At 47.0% G+C, this 19,889-nt stretch overlaps 1 protein-coding gene across 1 annotated transcript; it reads right to left on the bottom strand.

The window, feature by feature from the left end:
- Positions 1-1,102: 1,102 nt before the first annotated feature.
- On the bottom strand, positions 1,103-6,652 carry HMGN1 (high mobility group nucleosome binding domain 1). Its single transcript, XM_080918721.1, has 6 exons — positions 6,511-6,652; positions 6,352-6,381; positions 6,233-6,262; positions 6,075-6,125; positions 3,659-3,781; positions 1,103-1,903 (listed from the first exon to the last, which is right to left on the bottom strand). The coding sequence occupies exons 1-6, from the start codon at positions 6,523-6,525 to the stop codon at positions 1,862-1,864; spliced, it is 291 nt and encodes a 96-aa protein (XP_080774847.1). The 5' UTR covers positions 6,526-6,652; the 3' UTR covers positions 1,103-1,861.
- Between the last annotated feature and the right edge of the window lie 13,237 nt (positions 6,653-19,889).

Raw genomic sequence — 19,889 nt, 5'->3', positions numbered from 1 at the left:
AACAAACGGACTCTCTGCAAGTATAGCAAGTGCTTTTGTTTGAGCCATCTCTCTGGCCCTAAAGGGAAACTTAAAAAAGGGGGCCAGGCTGTGGTGGCATATGCCTCTAATCCAGGAGGCAGAGGCAGGTAGATCTCTGTGAGGACAGCTTGGTTTAGTTAGTTCCAGGATAGCCAGGGTTACAAACTACCTGTTTCAGAAACAAAAAGCTTCTAGGGCATGGTGGTAAAAATGCCACCACTTGAGAGGCACAGGCTGGTACATTTGAGGCCAACATGGGTTACACAGTGAGTTCCAGTGCTGAGGTGAGGAACTAGGTCCAGATCTCCAGAATTCCCTCTTCAGCCAGTCAAGCTGGAAAGCACATCTACAAACTGAAGGTATCCTTTTGTCTCAACCAGCAGGGTAGCCAGGACTACAAGTCTGTGCTACTGGAACTGGTTAGTGAACTTTTCCCCATTCATCTGGTGGTGTTGGGGAGTAAGACTCCTTCCCAGGGGCATGTATCTAACATTTTCCTTAGCATGCAGAAGGCCCCAGAACACTAACAAGGCCTGGTGGTACACAGCTACTAAGCAAGACTATTTCATGAAACTAACATCTCAACGATCTGTCAAGGACAGGCTTGCACTGTCCCAAAGACCCAGTTTATAGAGAACCTTCCAAGTCCCAGGTTCTTGCAGTGCAAGCCATCAGCAGCACACATTAAAGTAGAAGCCATGTGCAGTATACAGCTACAGCCCAAGTGCTCAGTCAACTCCAAGATGCATTATCACAGCCATGTAAACCTCTCAACTCAGAAACCATGCACGACACCTTGCGTGCTCTATCTGCATGTACACCTGTGTGCTAGAAGAAGGCACCATGTGTGGTTCTGAGTCACCATGTAGTAGATGGGAATTGAACTCAAAACCTCTGGAAGAGCAGCCAGTGCTCCTAACCTCTGATCTGTCCTTCCAGCATTCAAGAGACAGGAAGATCCCCGAGTTAAGGCCAGATGGCTCTGTAAAGCAACAGCCAGGGGTAAACAGAAAAAAGCAAAAACAAAATACACAGCTTATCAGAAAGTTAATCAGGCATTTTCACAATACTTTTTCATAACTGAGATTTTATTGGTTGAGGAGCAGAGTACACAGACATCCCAATTCTTATCACAAGTACCCAAACTCTGAAGAGTATTTGTGTTCATGTACACAAATGAAGAGCTACATATTGTTTTTCTTTGAACTTATTCCAGTGATGTTCAGCCTCAAATGTGGCAAGTTTCCCTAAGACCTCACATAACAACCAAATGTTCATAATCCTCAGTACCGACTCAATTTTATGCCACATACAGAACACACTCAAAATTCCCATCTTTCACAGCACATTGTTACAAATGTTAGGAAAGTGGACTGCCACAACCACAGGCATCGAAGTTCTGACAGGGCAAGGACCAAAGACTGGTTTACTTACAAAATGGTTCTACTAGAAACACGGGACCAGATATCACGGAAAATATTCCAGACACGAATACACCACTGAGACCCCAAACCGCCCTTTAGTATGCTTTGTACTGTAGGATATAAAACTAGCCCCCTCTACGGAATGTTATGGTGACCCCCGAGACAGTCACAGCCTCTCCTGATTCAGTATCCTGCTATTTTCTGGTTGTACCCAAAAATAAACAACCAGCAAATGATTTTTAACTTCTTAAAAAAACCATTTACACTTAAAAAATGGGATGAGGTGGGATCCCCTCACCTTTTAAAAATGTTTCTAGAGCTACTAAAAAACTCGCATTTACAAAATAGTTGATAAAAATATTCCTCTGGATTGTACAAGAAGGGAGGCAGGGACCACTGACAGACATGATGGGTGCTTAGTCGGACTTGGCTTCTTTCTCTTCTTCAGATGCTGGACTCTGCAAACCATAGAAGAAAAAGCAAACATCAAGTACACCATATGTTACAACAGAATGGTGTGCTTCTATATCCCCACCCTCCTTCCGAGACAGGGTCTATTCACAAAGCTCTGGCAGTCTTGGAAGTCACTATGTAGACTAGGTTGGCCTCAAATTCACAAAGATGTACTTCCTCTGACCAGAGTGTGCACTCACATACGGAGCACGGTGAGGCCTTGGCCTGGCCACTCACTTCAGGTCTAGTGCAGACACTGGCTTTTAGGGTTTTCAACCCCCCCCACCCAGCCTTAGTGTCACTCATTTAGAAATGCCTGTGCTGTTTCTTGTCGACATGCCTGTTTACATTGGCCTTCCAGCTTCATCCAAGTGACACTGTAGTGTTGCATATATACCTGGCTGTAATGTACCAAACAGAACAGAGTGCATGTTTTGAGTTCACTTCACGTTTATGATCTGTATACATTCAATCCTTTTCTATACACTCTAGGTGCTGCTACAGAGAATACATAGTACTGTGCTCATCAGCTGAATCAAGTTTTCTTAATCTGCCAAGTGCAGTGGCTTAGGATTTTTGGTAATCTTGTAGGAGAATCAACAATAATTTGGTCACTATGGTGACAATCAACTATAATTTGGCTACTATGCCTTCAGCTGCTGATTCTACCAGAGACTTGCCACCTGCTGGTACTATAAATGTGCACCATAGTGCCAGTTCAGACTGCTATGTTTGGGTTTGAGCCCCTATTACTTAGTACTGGACATGCAGTTAGAACCAGAAAAAAAAAAGTTTAAAAATGTGTAGCTGTTGGTTATAAACTCGGTCTTCATCTAGTGTGTAGAAAATTCTGAATTTGATCTCTGGAACCACGGGGGGGGGGGGGGGGGGGGGGTGGATAACAAAACAAAACTTTCTGACTAAGAAGCAATTATCTGACAAGTCGTTATCTGAGAGTTCCAGGCCAGCCTGGGCTATACAGTAAGATCACACCAAAACCACTCTAATAGTATTCAGGCTGGAGGACTGGCTCAGTGGGTAAAGCTAGCTAATCATACAGACAGGGTAACTAGAGCTCTTCAGCACCCACACATATGCCAGTGAGTATGACGCCCCCCATCCCAGTAGGCAGGAAAAGTTTGATTCAAGTGAACCCCTCTACAATCCTACATAAAATTAAATTTGCCTTCCCAAGCTTAGCACATATATATAACAGTTTGAGGCCAGCCTGGTCTACAGAGCAAGTTCCAAGTCAGCCAGGGCTACAGAGAAACCCTGTCTTGAAAACAAAAAACAAAACACTGAAATCAATGTTATTTTTCTGAACCAAGTTATCACTCAGCCCTAAATTAGCAATTACTTTTCAAACAAAACTAACTCATTTTTGTCCTAATTAGCACGAGCCAAATAACTCATGCACCCAGAATATACAAACTTGGACTGTAGCGCAAGTGCAGCCTCAGAGACCACAGCTGACTTCAGTGAAACAGAACCACTCACCTGCTCCAACACAGCCTTACAAATCACATGGGAAGATCTCCACAAGCTCTGCATCCTACTGCAGGTGGAACTGGCATACGCAAATCTCTATTTCCCTCACTGATTTGCACATGTTCAAACAAAACCTAGTTCAATAATGTTCTACCTACTCATGGGGGAGAACTGTACAGAAAAGTTTCCGTAAAAATGTAATCTGCTACACAGAAGATCCAATTTAACATGTTGCTCAGAATCAGTGCTCACACATGCACTTTTCTGACCTGGTTTTCCGTCTCTCCATTTTCTGCAGGCAAATCTGTAGTTTGCTGGTCAGCCACTTCAGCCTGTTTGCCCTTTGCTCCCCTCTTCCCTTTTATCTGCACTTTTTTGTCTGCTGCTTTATCCTAAAATAGAAGAGCCATTTTAACAAACTTTGCATTCAATTTTGACTTGATGCAGAGTGCATCTACAATGGTTATCTTGACATACAAGAGCCAACCTCAGCCCCTCACACAGCCCTGATATTAGACAACTTGAGATCCATCCCAACAAGGACACAATGTATGCTGAGGAGTCCTAAATCTTCTTAGCTGGGATTAAACCTTAAGCCTGTGCTGCACCTCTCCACAGCACCACTGCCACACATGAGATTAAATGCAAAGGCCTTGTAACCCCACCAGTTCCACAAATTCTTTTAAGCATGAACAATCTAATTGCCAAGCAGCAGCCATTGTCCTGACAGACTTGTACCTACACATATAAGACCATTCACCTTACTGAAAATCAAGCTGATCATCCGGCTACAGTTCCTTGCCGGATACAAGTAACTACAAAGATCAATTTTGACTTATCGTTTTCATTTGGGTATTTGAAGAGTCTGAATAGCACAGGTACTATTATCATGAGGCTAGGACTTGAAACATTAAGTTCAAAACTAAACCATAAGTGGTGTGAAACGTATTTCTGGATCCCATCGGTCTTACAGGAAGGAGCTCAACAAAACAAAATCAACAAATCACTGTAAAGATTGTAGAAACAAACAAGTTAAGTCAACAGGTCATATTCAAATTACTCAGGCTGGACCACCAAGCCTTGGACCCTAGTTCTCCACATCTACATAAAAAGTTGAGAGTGAACTTTAATTTTTGATTTTCACAGGCTGTGGCACAGGCACACTCCAATAATAAAATAGATGTAATTAAAGCCAAACTCCCTATGTGTACTGGTGATTTATACAATTTAAAAGGATGAACAAATCACAGTCTAATTGTGTGTATGTATGAGTGGTTATTTATCCATTATTACCAGGTGTCCACATGGGCTTGATCCCTGCACCAGCAGAAATTATAAGATGCCTAGGCCCATGTGATAGTACACTTTTAACACCAGCAGGCAGAACTCTCTTGAGTTCTGGCTAGTTAGGGCCACACAACGAAAGTCCCTCATATGTATACATAAAATACCTGTACACTAAAATTAATCAAGTCTCCTATGTATGAGCAAAGCTTTGAAATGTTTACTTGTACAGAGCAACACAAGAATGTTGTGGGATGTACTAGTTGGGGAACTAAGATAAAGGCTTGTTAAATAAACTAGATATAAAAGGTCAGTGGAAATAGAAAAGTGATGCCCTTCTCCAAAGTTTTTCTTTGGGAAAGTCAAATGGCAAGTGTGCTCCTTAGACATGCACACCACTCCATGCTCATTAGGTAAGACAGGCTGGAAGGAGGGCAGGCAAGAAAGAAGAAAATGATTACATTGCTGCAGCAAACCTACTGAAGTCTAAACTGCTCTTATCTAAAACTTCACAGGCAGCTCAAAATATAAACAAAAACTCGGGGAAACAGGTACAAGTGCCCAAGTTTTATACATAGAGAAGAGGTGGGGAACAGAAATGTACAGACACTCCTCAGACCCTCACCTCATAGCCTTTATGTCTAGTTGGTATTACCACCATTCCTTCTAGACTAGAGAGAGCTAGATGGCTCAGGGTTAGCAGTACTCTGTTTGCTCTCCCAGGTTCAATGCCCAGCACTCACTCGGCAGCTCTGAACTATTAACTCTAATTCCAGATGTCCTCTTTTGGCCTCCACCTACATACACAAAGGCAAAAATACCCACAAATGTTTAAATTTAAAACACCAACTAACCATCGGGAAAACAGTTCAATTTTTACTCCGCTCCATAAAATGTCGAGGAAAAGGAAAAAAAAAAGACTACTCTTTTAAACAATGTGCATACGTATATGTCTGTGCATGCTCGGGCTGTGCCTCCAGAAGCCAGAAGAGGTTATCAGATCCTCTTATCCCTTGAAGCTGTCACTCAACAGACTGAGGTCCCTCTGTAAGAGCATTGTGCGTTCTTAACCAGTGAGTCATCTTCAGCTCATAAAATGCTTCTGAGTCTTTAAAGGCTCGTATTTGTGTATGAGTGTTTTGCATGCACGTATGTGCACCGTGTGCCTGCTGCTAGAGATTAGAAAAGGGCATGAGACGTCTTGGAACTGGAGTGATGGATGCCTTTGCGCTGCCCTGTGAATGCTGGGAACTGAACGCAGGTCGTCTGCAAAGCCATATTGCTGCAGATGGACGAACGAATGTGCCACACACTACCCAGCCGCCCTCAACCCCCTTCCAGAGACCTCCTCAACACTCAGAACCTCTACGAGGCCTGCCTGGACACCCGCTCGAAACCTACCTTTCCCGCAGCCTTTTTCGGCTTCGCGTCCACCTTGGCTGGGGCGGGCTTCTAGCAAAAGACAAATTAATAAAGAGAGGGGGTGTGAGGCGATGGGTGGGCGTGCTGGGCCCGCCCCGCTCGCTCCCGCCCTGCCCCAGCCCGAGCGCGGTACTTACGGCCGACAGCCTCGCGGAGCGGCGCTTGGGCTGCAGAGAGAAAAGACCCGGTGAGCGACGCGCTAGGCGACACCCCCGGCCGCCCCAACCCGCCCGGCCCACCCGAGGCCCGCGCTCACCTCCGCCTTCGCCGCTCCATCCGCGCTAACCTGCAGGAGAAAGCACAGAGGAGAACAATGCGGCCGCATGACGTCACGCCCCGGCCGCCCGCGCCCCCCGAAGGTTCCAGAACCCCTCAGACCCAAACCCTACGGGCGCCGTGGCCCCGCCACGCTCACCTTCCTCTTGGGCATCGTGGCGGCGCGGAGTGGGTAACGCGTGCAACGGCGGATTTGTCACGGAGCTGCCACTGCCTAGCCACCACCACACGAACTGCTGCGACCCGTCGCGGGGGCGGTGGGAGAACCGGATGGAACCGGATTGGAGCCCGCCCCCTCTCCCCCGCGCCTCCCCGCCGGCCGGGCCGCCCCCAGCCCCCATTGGCTGCGTAGGCCCACCGCGCCCGCAAGCGCCCGCAGCCCGTGTACCCGAATAGGCGCAGCGAGCTGTCACTCCGCCGCATCGCCCCGCCCCCCGGACCCCCCACCCTGCGGGCGCGACCCCGGCCGAGGGGCGGGCCGGAGCCGCCCGACCCCGCTAGGTAGTTTGTTTGAAGCCGACAGCAAAAGTGCGGTCTGCGCGCTGATTAGTGGGGGCGTGTCACGTGGTCACCGCATCGTTTTCCCACAATGCCCCGGATGCCAGGCGCCCGCTCTCGGACTCCTGGGGTTCGGGAATGCCTAGGTGCGATTTGCCATTAGCCCGGGGAGGCGCAGGCGCGCGTGGCCCGCCGTGCAGACTTAGCTTGTCCTACGCGCCTTTTACTAGCCTATTTTTAGGTAACGTTGTCATCTTTTAGGGCTTGCAGCTGTCTGGGTCTCGGGCTTGAACTCCTCCCCTCCCATCCGCTTCGTCCTCGGTGCAGGAATCGCCTCTGCCTCTTCCAGAGTTGGTGCTTTGCGCAGCGGCGTCGGTTTTAGCTGCGACTTCCAGACTGCACGTTTTGTTTAAGGAAAGCAGTTAGAGTACAGGGAGAGAAGGCAAACAGCAGGCTGGGTAGTAGAGTCCCACCTGCAGCCGTATTACTGCTGCTCAATTGTGAGAATTATGTCTTTGCCTACTGTAGAACTTGTATTAAAGGACAAAGAATTCGAATCTTTTATCTCTTGCACCGTTTAAGATACGTAGGCAAAAATTTTAATACTCCCCCCACGAGTAAAGCCTTGTTTTCCCAAAAGCCCACTGCTGTGTTCCAGGGATTAGATGTCTTGAAGCAATGACTACTGGATATGTGACCCCGTTCCCTTTCTCACTTGGCCCACGTCTTTGCATGCTTGCACTCATGCTTGCCCGACTGAATTAAGACTGAGGTTCTAGCCCAACTAGTGGGGGGTGGGGGGCATTGACAACAACTAGTTAAAACAAAAAGCAAATGCAATTCACAATTCACGTCCTTGTGTGTTTTATCTTCCCATTGTACCCTGTTAAAAATAAAGTTTGCTCTTACAAAGTTTATAGACAATTGAAAGTATTTCCCAGGATAACCAGAACTGCATAGAGAAACCCCAACTCAAATAACAAAAGTCTATTCCAGTGGCTGGTACTTGGTAGACACTCAGGAATTCAGGACCTAAGTGTAGCCCGGAGCATTTACACCGAGGGGCTTTTAAAGGCAGAGGTAACACCCTGTTGACTCACTGCAGCTGCAGGGGAGGTTTGCACAAGCAAGCAGATGAACTGGAGCTAAGGTCAGTTAGCGGGGGTCTCTGGTCCTAGAATAGAGTTGGGCAGTTTCCACAGGATTCTCCATCAAGGAGATCAAATTCTAGTTAAACCTGGCAATCCCTGAGCAAGAATACAAGACAGAGGACCTCTACCCTGTCCTGCTCGGTCACACTCACATGTAGAACGGAGGAACCTCAGTACTGTCTACTAAGGACCAAAAACTTAACTAAATTTATTCTCCGATATCAGTTATGCAGTGAAGGATGCAGGCTCTCCATTAGCTCAATAAGAAGAACCAATAGTCTGGCTAATGCTGGAGGTGCGGTGGTCAACCACGGCAACCAGGTAAACAGAGACTGACGCCAACTATCTGATCCACTTCTCCTGTCTTCCCTTTGAGCTTTCTCTGACCATAGAAAGGGTTTTCCCTAATTAAAGTTGGTTGCTGTTTTAGTCAGGGTTTCTATTCCTGCCCAAAATATTATGACCAAGAAGCAAGCTGGGGAGGAAAGGGTTAATTCAGCCTACACTTCCACGTTGCTGTTCATCACCAAAGGAAGTCAGGACTGGAACTCAAGCAGGTCAGGAAGCAGGAGCTGATGCAGAGGCCATGGAGGGATGTCACTTACTGGCTTGCTTCCCCTGGCTTGCTCAGCCTGCTCTCTTATAGAACCCAGGTCTACCAGCCCAGGGATGGCACCACCCACAATGGACTGGGCCCTCCCCCCTTGATCACTGATTGAGAAAATGCCTTACAGCTGAATCTCATGGGGGCATTTCGTCAAGTGAGGCTCCTTTCTCTGTCATAAGTCCAGCTTGTGTCAAGTCGACACAAATCAGATATTTCAGTTGCCATAGAAACAGCAACTTTCTCCTAAGGTCATGCAAATTCCTCTCTCTTTTATAAAAAGAGAGTCCCAGACTCAGCTCTGTAGGACTACCTTCTTGAGGGGGGCAGCTTTACTTTCCAGCCTGGAAGTGGAATTCTCCAAATGTCCTAGGTCTAAGTCTGTCTGGGAACTGAGTTCCCTAAAGTTTTTGATTCCCAACAGTGGTGCTATAGCTGTGGCACTGGCTTTTCCTGCCCCTTTTAGAGTTGGAACCAGAACTGGGGCCATTTAACCTTCATTAATATTGAGTCCAGGCCAACATGAGCTTCCCGTCTTCTCCGATACAGGCATAGATGGTAACATAGAGAGTACATGTGGATGCAGGGTGTAGGTTTCCACTGAACTGGAGGATGTACATTTAGTCAAACTGTTAGCACAAGCAAGGTAAACAATTGGAGGACATGGTGCAGGCACCTTACTCTTGGTAGACCATGCATAAGATTGTAATCCCTGAAGGCCGTTTGCTAGCCAGTCTTCTCCACAACCTGCTTCACTGAGATCTGTCCCTCTCTTGGACCCATCTTGTTCCATCCCCGGAAGGGATATAAGAATGCATCCGCCCAGTCAAAGGATAGTTTCTTGTCTGTGGATCTTCTGAATTTCCATGTCCAGGTTCGAGGCCGGTGAGGATTGTGTATTCTTGAAGGGGTCCAAGGTCCAAATCCATCTGTGTGGGCTTGCCCTAAGTGAGTTTTTTTTTTTTTTTTTCCCTCAAGGAATGACAACAGTTACTTTCCCAGACTCGCAGGAAAGATGAGTCAGCTGTCTGGCAGCATCCCCCATCCCTGCTATCCTGTTTGGCCAGTTTTTATTTTTCCAGTCAGTCTTGCCTCCAGGGTGCATTCCCGGCAGTCCAGTAAACTGGGCTACCAGGTCTGGGAGAAGGCCCCATAGGTTCTAGGGCTGCTTCTGAGGTAGACAAGTTAGCCACTCTTTTGCCTCTGGCTTCTGGCAAATTCCCTTTTGGATGGCTGTCTCCACCTTCCTTTCAGATTTGTTTCCCTAACCAACAGAACTGTCAGAAATGCACAGGAACACATGTCAAGACACAGTCATAGCCAGACACACAGCAAAGACAGACAGCAGTGGCCACCACACAGTCAAATAGACCATATAAGTCACCTGACTAGACCAGGGGAGTCTCACATAGACCCCACGTACAGAAAATGACCACTCAGAAATGGTTTATAGCCAATTATAAGTCCTTACTCCAGATAGCTAGGAGGAAGAGATTCAGGTATTTGGGACCTAAGTGTAGCCTGGAGCATTTAGCCCAAAGGGCTTTTAAAGGCAGAAATCACACTCTATTGTCCCCTTCTTCAGCTGCAGGGATGTTTCACAAGCAAGCAGCTGAACAGGAGCTAAGGTAAGCTAGCTGGGGGCATCATGGCCTTAGGTCCTGGGCCAGACTTGGATAATTTCCCACAGGATTCTCCAGTTAGACAGGGTTCCAGTTAAACCTGAAATGGCCTGGGGAAGAATACAAGAGGGAGGAACCTCTGCCCTGTCCTGCCCTGTCACATGCATTGTCCAGAGATGTCAGTTGGAATCATAGTGTCTCTCTTTGCGACCTCTAACAAATTGAGTGGGGTTACTGTAGAAAAATGATTTCATGGATTCAGATCAGCTGGAATTGTAGGGGAGGAGAAGTCACAGAAACGCTTGGAGTGAAATGTTGAGAGCAGGCCCTCCAGCCATCATTTGGAAGCAGACGAGGCAAGATTTGGTGATAGCAAGCATCCGATAGGGAAAAAAATATCGAGTGAATCTTTAGAACCTCATGTCAGACTGTGTGATTCATCCTCTTGCCTCTCATGGTATCTGCCATTTTCTACTGTGTCAACTTCCATTCTCCCATAGGCTGGGCAACCCTCACTTCTGGCCACATTATTGCTTCCTATCTGGTGAGACAAACACATTTTCTAACCCAATCTTTGGGTAAAGCTATCCTCCCAGAGAGGCCTTCCTTCCGATTTCTCCTCTGCCCCTAGTTGTATTTGTCCACAACAGAAGGCAAACCTTTGCATGTTCAATATGTACATGTAAGAAGGTCCTCTGTTAGGTCAATTTTTGGGGGAGTCCTGAGTCGACTCCACCACAGGGCTCTGGCCGCTGGGGGAGGCAGGACATGAGAAGTTGGACGGAGCTTACCAGGCGTCACTGGGCAGGTGTCAGGCTGTGGAAAGCCGCAGGGCACCGCTCCAAGGGTGGGGAAGCATGGTAGGAGGTATGGGGACAGACAGTTGTAGGTTGGGCCAGGCCCTGCTAGATGCCTCGAAAAAGCTGAAAACGGCGTAGGGACCCGCGGGCTGGATCTAGGGGCCAAGGGAGAAGTGGAGGGAGCTCTGGCTGGTTTCACAGGGAGAGTCCTTGGCTTGTCAGTGGTTGGCTGCAGGCTTGGTCTTGGTGGCAGCCGAGGCTGAGTTCAGAGAGGACTTCTGTGGGCGATTGGATGGATGGTGGCTCTGTAGGCTCCCCACGGCTCCCCACGGCAGGTCTGGATGGAAAAAAGACAGTCCATGGTTTTAAGTCATTTACTGTCTTGGAGGAAAGTGAGTAAAACCGGACCCCCGAATTCTTAGGGTGGGTCTGAGACCTTTTGCAGGGAGGAGTGTCTGGGAAGAAAGGCTAATTGGCTAAGCCTCCAGGCCTTTAGGTCCCTCATTATAATGAAGATCTGTCTTGAGCCTCCGTGATCTGTGGTCACATCCTCACCTGGGGAGAGGCTTGGGGTGTTGCCCTACCAGCCTGATGGCCACGAATCTATGGAGAGTTGTGGCTAGTGACAGCAGCCCAGTTTCAGGAGAAAAGCAGAACCCCTACCGTCCCTTTCAGGGTCATGGGGTTTCACACCTTATCTCACCAGGAACCAAGGTGTCTTTCATGGTCCCACAGTCACCTGCTGGGCTGGGTTCTACCTTGTCTTTGCCACTGGTGGGTGCACAGAGTACTGCTGGCTTGCTGCTGGGGGCCGGGGGGGGGGGAGACGTAGTTGGTACTGTGTGTCTACAGTCCCTGTTTTCCGGGAGAACTGGGACAATTGCTGTGGTTCCTGATGGCCTATGTACCCAGGCGCCACTGGTGTACTGATGGGAGTCAAAAACTGGGGTTTCTGGTATGAACCAGACTGGATAGAAGGCTGAGCCCAGAATTCGGAGGGAACTGGTTTGGTTCTTAGTGAGTGCTAAGAGTATACCAAGGGGTTGGATGAGAGAAGGCCTTCAGAATGCAGCTTTATGATGAAGGGCTCCCCGTGAGGAGATCCTTGATGAAGGGACAGTCCTTGCATGCTCAAACTGTTTTATTTGATGGTAAATATGAATGCACACACCTTACTCAAGGTGAATCAACCAGGGAGTAAAAAACCCTTTGCAGGAAGGAATGCCCCACAAAAGGAAGCACATTGGCTGAACACTCTATCCAGATACCTCATTAGCATGGATAACCCCAGGTTTTAATGCTCCTTGACTGATTGCCTTGTCCTAAGTGGGTGTCATGGTTAACCTGTTCCAGAGCAGATAGAGGTAGGCACAGAGAAGCCCCACTCCTACTGTTCTGAATTCTGAGATTCATGGGGTCTGAGCTCGCTCAACCTCCAACTGATGGTGCTGTTGAGAGCTGATTGGATCACAGGGCAGTGACCTCTCTGGATGCATTCACTGGTGAAATTGCAGCTGGTGGGCTTTTAGGTGGTGAGGCCTTGTTGGGGGAAAATGTCACTGGGAGCAGGCTTGAAGGTGCATCTGTGTCTGTTCTTGATGCTTGGTACATCCCTGCAGCCATGATGTTCTATTTCATCTGCCCCTGAAACTTCAGTGCCAGGTGACTTTGGACAGAAGCCGTGAGCCAGAATATTTTCCCCTTTGTTTTTCTCAGACCTTTTTCTTTTTGGTCACTACTGAGTACCATGAGTTTAATACACTGTGAAAAGAAAGATGTCAGACCCACAGAGTAGTGTGCATACAAATATGTGTGTGTGTGTGTGTGTGATGGTTAAGGATACAAAGTCTCAATTATACAAGATAAGTCCTGGATCTCTCTATACAACATAATGGATAATGGATACAGCTAACTTAAAGGAATTATAGCTTCTTTAGAAGATTAAAAAATACACATAGTATATGGATAAATGCCTATCTATACAGATGTACAAGGAAGTGAGAGGTATTGTGTAAAAACAAAACAAGTTTTTTCTCCTGGCCACTTTGTTCCCAGAGATAATGACTCTGAGACTAATTATTTGTTAATAAACGTAATAAATGTCTAGGCCATGAACTTTGTCTTGTATTCTGACTTGCTATTAACTTATCCTTTTTATCCTAACCTGGGTTCTGCTATGTAACTGGTTTTTTCTCCTTGTTTTCTGATGTCCTTCTCTGCAGTGTTCTTGGGGTGAAGCTCCCCTTTATTCTATCCTGAGTTCAGCTACCTGCTAGTTTACAACTGTCTCCTTTGCATTCTGTGTGAATCTTCCATACCTCTATTTCCCAGAATTCTCTCTATCCCTGACAGATGTCCCACCTCCTATTCTCTGCCTCAGCTCATTGGCCACAAACTTTTTTATTGACAGGTGATGCTTAATAGAGACTCTCTCTCCAGAATTGGATCCCCTGGAGCTGGAATTACAGGTGGTTGTAAGCCACCCTGCATGGATGCTGGGAACAAGATTCCGGACCTCTATAAGAGAGGCAAGCCATCTCCACAGTCCCCACAGAACAGAGCTGAATGTGTGAAGTGCTCTCATGACAAAAATACCCAGGAGGGGATGATGCAGAGTGGGAGGTGATGGGACCTTATGGCCTTGCTCTGAGGTGGAATGTACCAGGTGAGATGAACTGTCCCTTTGAGGAGTGGGTGCACAAGAAAAAGATCAGGTACCCAAACAGTAGTAGCAAGGTACCAAGAGCAATAGCCTTTGGTGTCTAAAGGGTGTAGAGGCAACAGCGAGTCGCTTGAGGTAGTGATGTCCAGTGTGTGTGGACAGCTAAGAGGCAATGAAGGGTCAGTGAGGTTTACGTCATGGGTAGGGTTCCTGAGTACAGCTCAGCCTATGAGACAGGTATGAGAGGATGCCTCAGCATAATGTAGGCAAAGAACAACACAGGTATTGGCTGTGGGGATGAAGAGCATCAGCGGTAGGTGGAGGATCTGGAATACATTTTGGTGGTGGGAACTGACAGGCCTCTTCTGTGGGGTGGATGTGAGGGAGAAAAGAGAAGTGTTTGGCTGTGAGTTATAGAGCTCAGATTAGAGCCAACAACAAGAAATGTGTCATCTACAACAGGAGATTGTTTCAAGGCTATTGGGTTCAGAGTTGGAGCAGTATCGCCATCCTGGGTTCCCAAACTCTTTCCTTTTAATCATAAGTAAGCATATGTGTGTCTGTATGTAGATTTGTGCAGAGTGCAGATTCCCACAGGGACCAGAAGAGACTGTCGTATCATCTGGAGCTGGGATTACAGGTGACTGTGAGCCATTCAATGTGGAGGGTAGGAACTGAACTCAGATCCTATGGAAGGGCAATGCATGCTTTAAAAACTGATCCATCTAGTCTGGAGATATGACTCAGTGGTTAAGCACACTGACTGCTCTTCCAGAGGTCCTGAGTTCAATTCCCAGAAACCACACGGTGGCTCACAACCATCTGTAATGGAATCTGATGCCCTCTTCTGATGTGTTTCAAGACAGTTACAGTTTGTGTGTGTGTGTGTGTAATCTTAAACAAAGAAACCTGAGCCATCCCTCTAAGTCCTTTCTTAATGTAATGATTTTCCTCACTGAGCTTCTTGAATGTTTGGGACAGCAAGTATGTGTGTGTGCCACCATGCCCTGCCTGTCCTCTTTCCTGTTTGATGGTTTTCTCTTCAGGCTGGAATGGGAACTCTTTGTTATACCCAGATTACAACATATGAACATAGAATTGCTCTTCCCAGAACTTCACTGGTCTATTGTCCTGACTCACTGTTCCAAATCCAGTTGCAGTCAAGGAGAACAGACACAACCTAAATAGGCTCACCCCAGCCTTGGACCACAAGTTGAGGAAGTGCACATCTGACCCAAAGGAGCCTTCTGTCAGAAAAGGCAGGTGTGGCTGGTATCAGAGGCGTTTGCTCAGCAGGATGGAAGGAGAACCAGTGAAAGACACAAAGATTTCAGGAGAGCCAGGTGGGTTTGTGTGGATTGCTGTCGATATGCAGGTCAGGCAGACACAAGATAAGGCGAGAACCTGTGATTAGGCAGTGGAAAAGGAAGGCGGGCTGAGAATTTTAGAGACCAGTTCAGAGAGTACAGAGAGACAGAGGAAGGGAAGGAGAGGAGGAGACAAGATGGAACCTATAGGAGAGGAAGAGGAGCCAGAACCACCCTGTCCTGGGAGCCATACGTATTGGGGATTTCTTAGATAGATGATTAAATTATAAGTAGGGTGTGTTTGCCACATCTAGGTGCATAGCTTGTGTTTATATCAACTGAGTTTTGAGTTCATTGTGCAGGTGTTTTGTGAGTTGAGAATTTACTAATATAAATCTGATGGATAAATTACAAGCCTCTAGAGTTTTGATTTTACCAGGTTATGGAGATTTGTGACAGCTCATCACAGGGTGCAGATGACAGAGAATATGACAAGATTCTATAGCAGGAGAATCTCCAGTTGGGTGGTCTCTGCATGGGGCTAGCCATGGAGGCTGCAAGACCTCCGGGGCCAGTGAGTGGCTGGCAATAGTGTGGGATGGTAACTTTAATTTTTATTTCATGCAGTAGGTTTGTGTTCTTACGCTCAGTTGAAAGCAGAGCATTCAGGGTCTCCAGTGGAGACAGTAACATGCCCAGGACAAGTAATGATGGGTTAGCTTCATGGGCTGTGTTTTAGGGTTTTACTGCTGTGAACAAACACCATGACCAAGGCAACTCTTAGAAGGACATCATTTAATTGGGGCTGGCTTACAGGTTCAGAGGTTCAGTCCATTATCACCGTGGTGGGAAGAATGGCAGCATCCAGGCAGGCGTGGTGCAGGAGAAGGAACTGAGAGTTTTACCTCTTGTTATGAAGGCAAACAGAAGACTTCCAGGCTGCTAGGAGGAGGGTGTTAAAGCCACAGTGACACACCCTCTCTAACAAGGCCATACCCACTCCAACAGAGCCACACTAACTAATAGTACTACTCCTTGGCCCAAACTTATTCAAACCACCGTATACAGCAAGGTTGAAGAGAAGACTGGAAACAGTTCCAGTATCTGCTGTGCTGAGGCATTCTTGCCACTGTGAAGTCCTCCGAGCCTGTGGTGGAAGCTGCAGATAAACAATGGTATGAGTCAAGTCAAGCCTACTGAAAAAGAAAGGCCTTGGAGGGAGGAGCGGCTTAGTGTTTGAATGCTGATTTCACTCTGGCAATTCAGTGTGGCAGAACTTCCAGAAGCTAGGGATGCAAAGGAGAGTGAAACCCCCGGGGATCCCGGCCAAAAGCTGGGTGTGGTGGCATGCCCGTCATCCCAGCTCTCCTAGGAAAGATAGGAGGAGAAACAACTAGAGACACCCTGTCTCAACAAGATGGGAAGAGAGAACTGATTCCCAAAAGCTACCCTATGACCTCAACACATGCATGTTACTGCGGCAGGCGCACGGATACACTCACACACACAAATTAAGGGCTGTCAAGATGGCTTATCAGATAAATACAGTTGCTAACAAGCCTGATAGCATGTTAACGTTTCTTCTAGGCTCAGCCAGTAGTTACCTAACAATAGCCTGTTTGGCCCTCTCTGACCTCCCTCCCTCCCTCCGTCCCTCCCTCCCTCCCTCCGTCTTTTCCTATTCCTTCCTTCTCTGGCCTCTTTCTGGACTCTCCCTCCCTCTCCCCCCTCCACATGTTCCTGGCCAGCCTCTTCTCCCTCTCCCTACCTTCTTCCCCCCCTTCTCCACATGTTCCTGCGTGGCTCCTCTTCTGCCTCTTCTCACTCCGCCCCTGCCCTCCCCCCACCCCAGTTAGTCTGTGTGTGTGTGTGTTTCTGCCTCTACTCCCTTCTTTCTTTTTTTCTATCATTTATTTACTTAAACAGGGTATGACATGAACTTATTATGTCCACCAGGCTTGCCCTAATTTACAGAGATCCACCTGATTCTGTGTCCTAAGTGCTGGAATTAAAGGACTGTGCCATCACACTGGTCTCTTCTTTTTAAAACAAAATTTATTTTTATGATGAACCATTTCTTCTAAGCAGTCCATCGAATTTATAGTTATTTTAGAAGGACACTAAGCCTGCCAGACTTTGATCAAATTGTTCTGTCTTTCCTCCAAATACAGAACGGAAGGATGGCTTTCATTCCTTGTTTCTCTCCAACACGGCTACAAGGAGAACCGCTTCCGCAAAGGAGCAGTATTTAGTACTCAAGAGAAGTGAAAGATACCCATTATGATGTTAGACGAGCTTGCTTTGCCTGCTTCTGGAGAGCCTGTGAACAAGTGTGGGTCTTGTTGGCTCCTGTAAACTGACTGTAAAGTCAGAGGCAGGACATAGACATCCTTACATGAGGTGGTTTCAGGGATGCTGGTCCAGTCAAACCTAGAGCATGGAGCTGCTTTAAGTTTAATTAACCCACAACTGTGATTTTTCAGCCTTAAGTAGAATAGCAAAAGTGAATTTCCTTGGTTACCATGAGATAGGGTCTTGCGTCATAGCCCAGGATGGTCTCATAACCCGTATCTCCTGCCTCAGTCTTTTGAATGCTGGGTTTCTAGACATGCTCCACTATGTTGGGTAGCAAAGTAAAACAATACTCTTACTTTTATACAAAGAAAAGGCAAATGTACTTGTGAATCCTTTCTTGGAACTGTTTTAAGTGATGGAAACCTTGTTTTGCTATAACAAAAGCTAACAAAACAAAGGGACACAAAAGATCCTTCCTTATGGTGAAGATAGTAGAATGTGGTTTCTATCTTAACATCTTCTCATTTTTCCTTTTCAGAACGGGGCAGGAAAGATGGCTCAACAGTCAAGACTCAGGTTCTGTCCCCAACACCCTTATCTGGTCACAACTGCCTGTAACTGCAATGATCCAGAGCCCTCTTGGGCCTCTGCCAGCACACATGTAGTTCCCTCGCCTATACTCACACATACACATAAAATAACTTTAAAAATCCATGCTTTGTTTGTAGGAGTGTTTTGCCTGCATATATGTTTATGCCATATACATACCTAGTGCCCACAGAGGTCAGAAGCGGCCGTCAGATTCCTTGGGATTAGAGTTACATTTGGTGGTGCACCATTTTGTCGGTTCTTAACATTGAACCTGGGTCCTGCACAAGAGCAACAATTATTTTTAACTACTGAGTTAACTCTCTAGTCCCCATAAAACAATAGATTAAAAAAAAAAAAAAAAACAAAAAACAAACAACCAAGGAATCTGGAGAGATAGCTTAGTGGTTAAGAGCACATACAGCTCTTCCAGAGGTCCTGAGTTCAAATCCCAGCACCCACATGGTGGCTCACAACCATCTGTAATGAGATCTGATGCCCTCTTCTGGTGTGTCTGAAGACAGCTACAGTGGACTCACATACATGAAATAAACAATTCTTTAAAACAAAATAAAACAACTTGTCAGTAGCTCTGCTTACTAGAATTTGTACCAGATCTTCACGGCTATCTTCACACTTCCCTTTTCCATGTTAGAACTCAGTCTTCAACAGTCTTCAGCTGAGAACTGTCTTTGAGAGTGGTCAACAGGAACTAGGAGCTGAGCTGACTTCGGTCAAACTGAGCTGCTCCCGAGATGGAGGAAGAGCTTCTCTTAACCCCCCAGCAGCACATACATTATAGGATATTCACCAGTCATTTTGTTAGCACCTTGCCTCAATAAGAACAGTGATCCTCCTGTGCAGGTGTGAGACTGGCTGATACTCTCCTCTTTATTCTAAAAAGCAGACTTGGGACTGAAGAGCAAGCGGATGTGGGGGAGGCGAAGTGGTTTTGTGGGGAGGGACTCAGACACTCTGCCATAATTTTTCCGAGGCTGCACATACTTAGTCCATCTAAATCTTCAGGGTGTACAGCATCTGGCAGTCTGCCGAAAGGCTGGGGTAGTCCAGCTACTGGTCAGCATGCCCTTTCATGGAGATAACCCATTCCACTGCTGCTGGTAGAACAGGCAGTATTTCTGTAAGTAACTCGTTCTCAGACTAACAAGGCAGAAAAGACAGCCAACTATCTTTCCCTTTATTTACCACGTGTAAACTAATCAGGGTTCTTTTGTTATGAATATTGTCTAAATTTAGAAATTTGTATTAAAAGCTCACTGTAAACTTTTTGAGCTCGCTGAGGATGGCTGGTACTAAGACTTCCCACACATGTGGTAAAGCTCTACTACCAGTCACTAAGTGATGTCTTTATTAATAAACGTATCTTTTAGGGTCACAGCTTTCTACATTGTTCATGTTTATTGGTGCTTAGCTTTAGAATGGAGATGAGCCATTTTACACGCGACAGCGGGTTAGGAAACATTAGTTACCCGCTACAATAAAGTAACTTTATGTTCATGCAGAGGCTTACCCTAAAATAAATTTAAGAATAAAGGTGCGTTAGTTGACTCGGTAAGAACGTAAGTGGTTATCGGTTACTCAGTTCGCTAAAAGTTGTTAAGGAGTGGGCTGAATATCACCCGGCTACGGAAGCCGGGAAGGCTAAGATCAGCGCTAAGTAACACCCGGTGCCGCCCTCTAGAGGAAGTGGAGCGTGCGCGCACCGCGGCCACAGGGGTGCTGAGTCCTCGCGGTGTTGCCGTAGCCACAGTGCGCAGGTGCAGTTGCCGACGCTGTGTCCCAGGCGCTGCTGTAGCGTAGCTGGGCTGCAGTACGCAGGCGCAGTTGACTGACGCTGTTTCCCAAGTGCTGCTGTACCGTAGCAGGGCTGTAGTGCGCAGGCGTAGTTGACGACACTGTCTCCCGGGTGCTGCCGTAGGGTAGCAGGGCTGTAGTGCGCAGGCGTAGGCAAGCGCGGAGGCGTGGTCTCC

The sequence above is a fragment of the Micromys minutus genome (assembly GCF_963924665.1).
Source record: "Micromys minutus genome assembly, chromosome: 7".
NCBI lineage: Eukaryota > Metazoa > Chordata > Mammalia > Rodentia > Muridae > Micromys > Micromys minutus.
Note: the sequence above shows the minus strand (reverse complement) of the source record. Positions and strands in the feature narration are given on the sequence as shown.

Excerpts from the sequence above, each read along its gene's own strand:
- HMGN1 (XM_080918721.1), bottom strand. Across the intron at positions 6,263-6,351 it reads ATGGAGCGGCGAAGGCGGAG|CCCAAGCGCCGCTCCGCGAG; the intron begins GTGAGCGCGGGC and ends TTCTCTCTGCAG. Across the intron at positions 6,126-6,232 it reads GCTCCGCGAGGCTGTCGGCC|AAGCCCGCCCCAGCCAAGGT; the intron begins GTAAGTACCGCG and ends GTCTTTTGCTAG.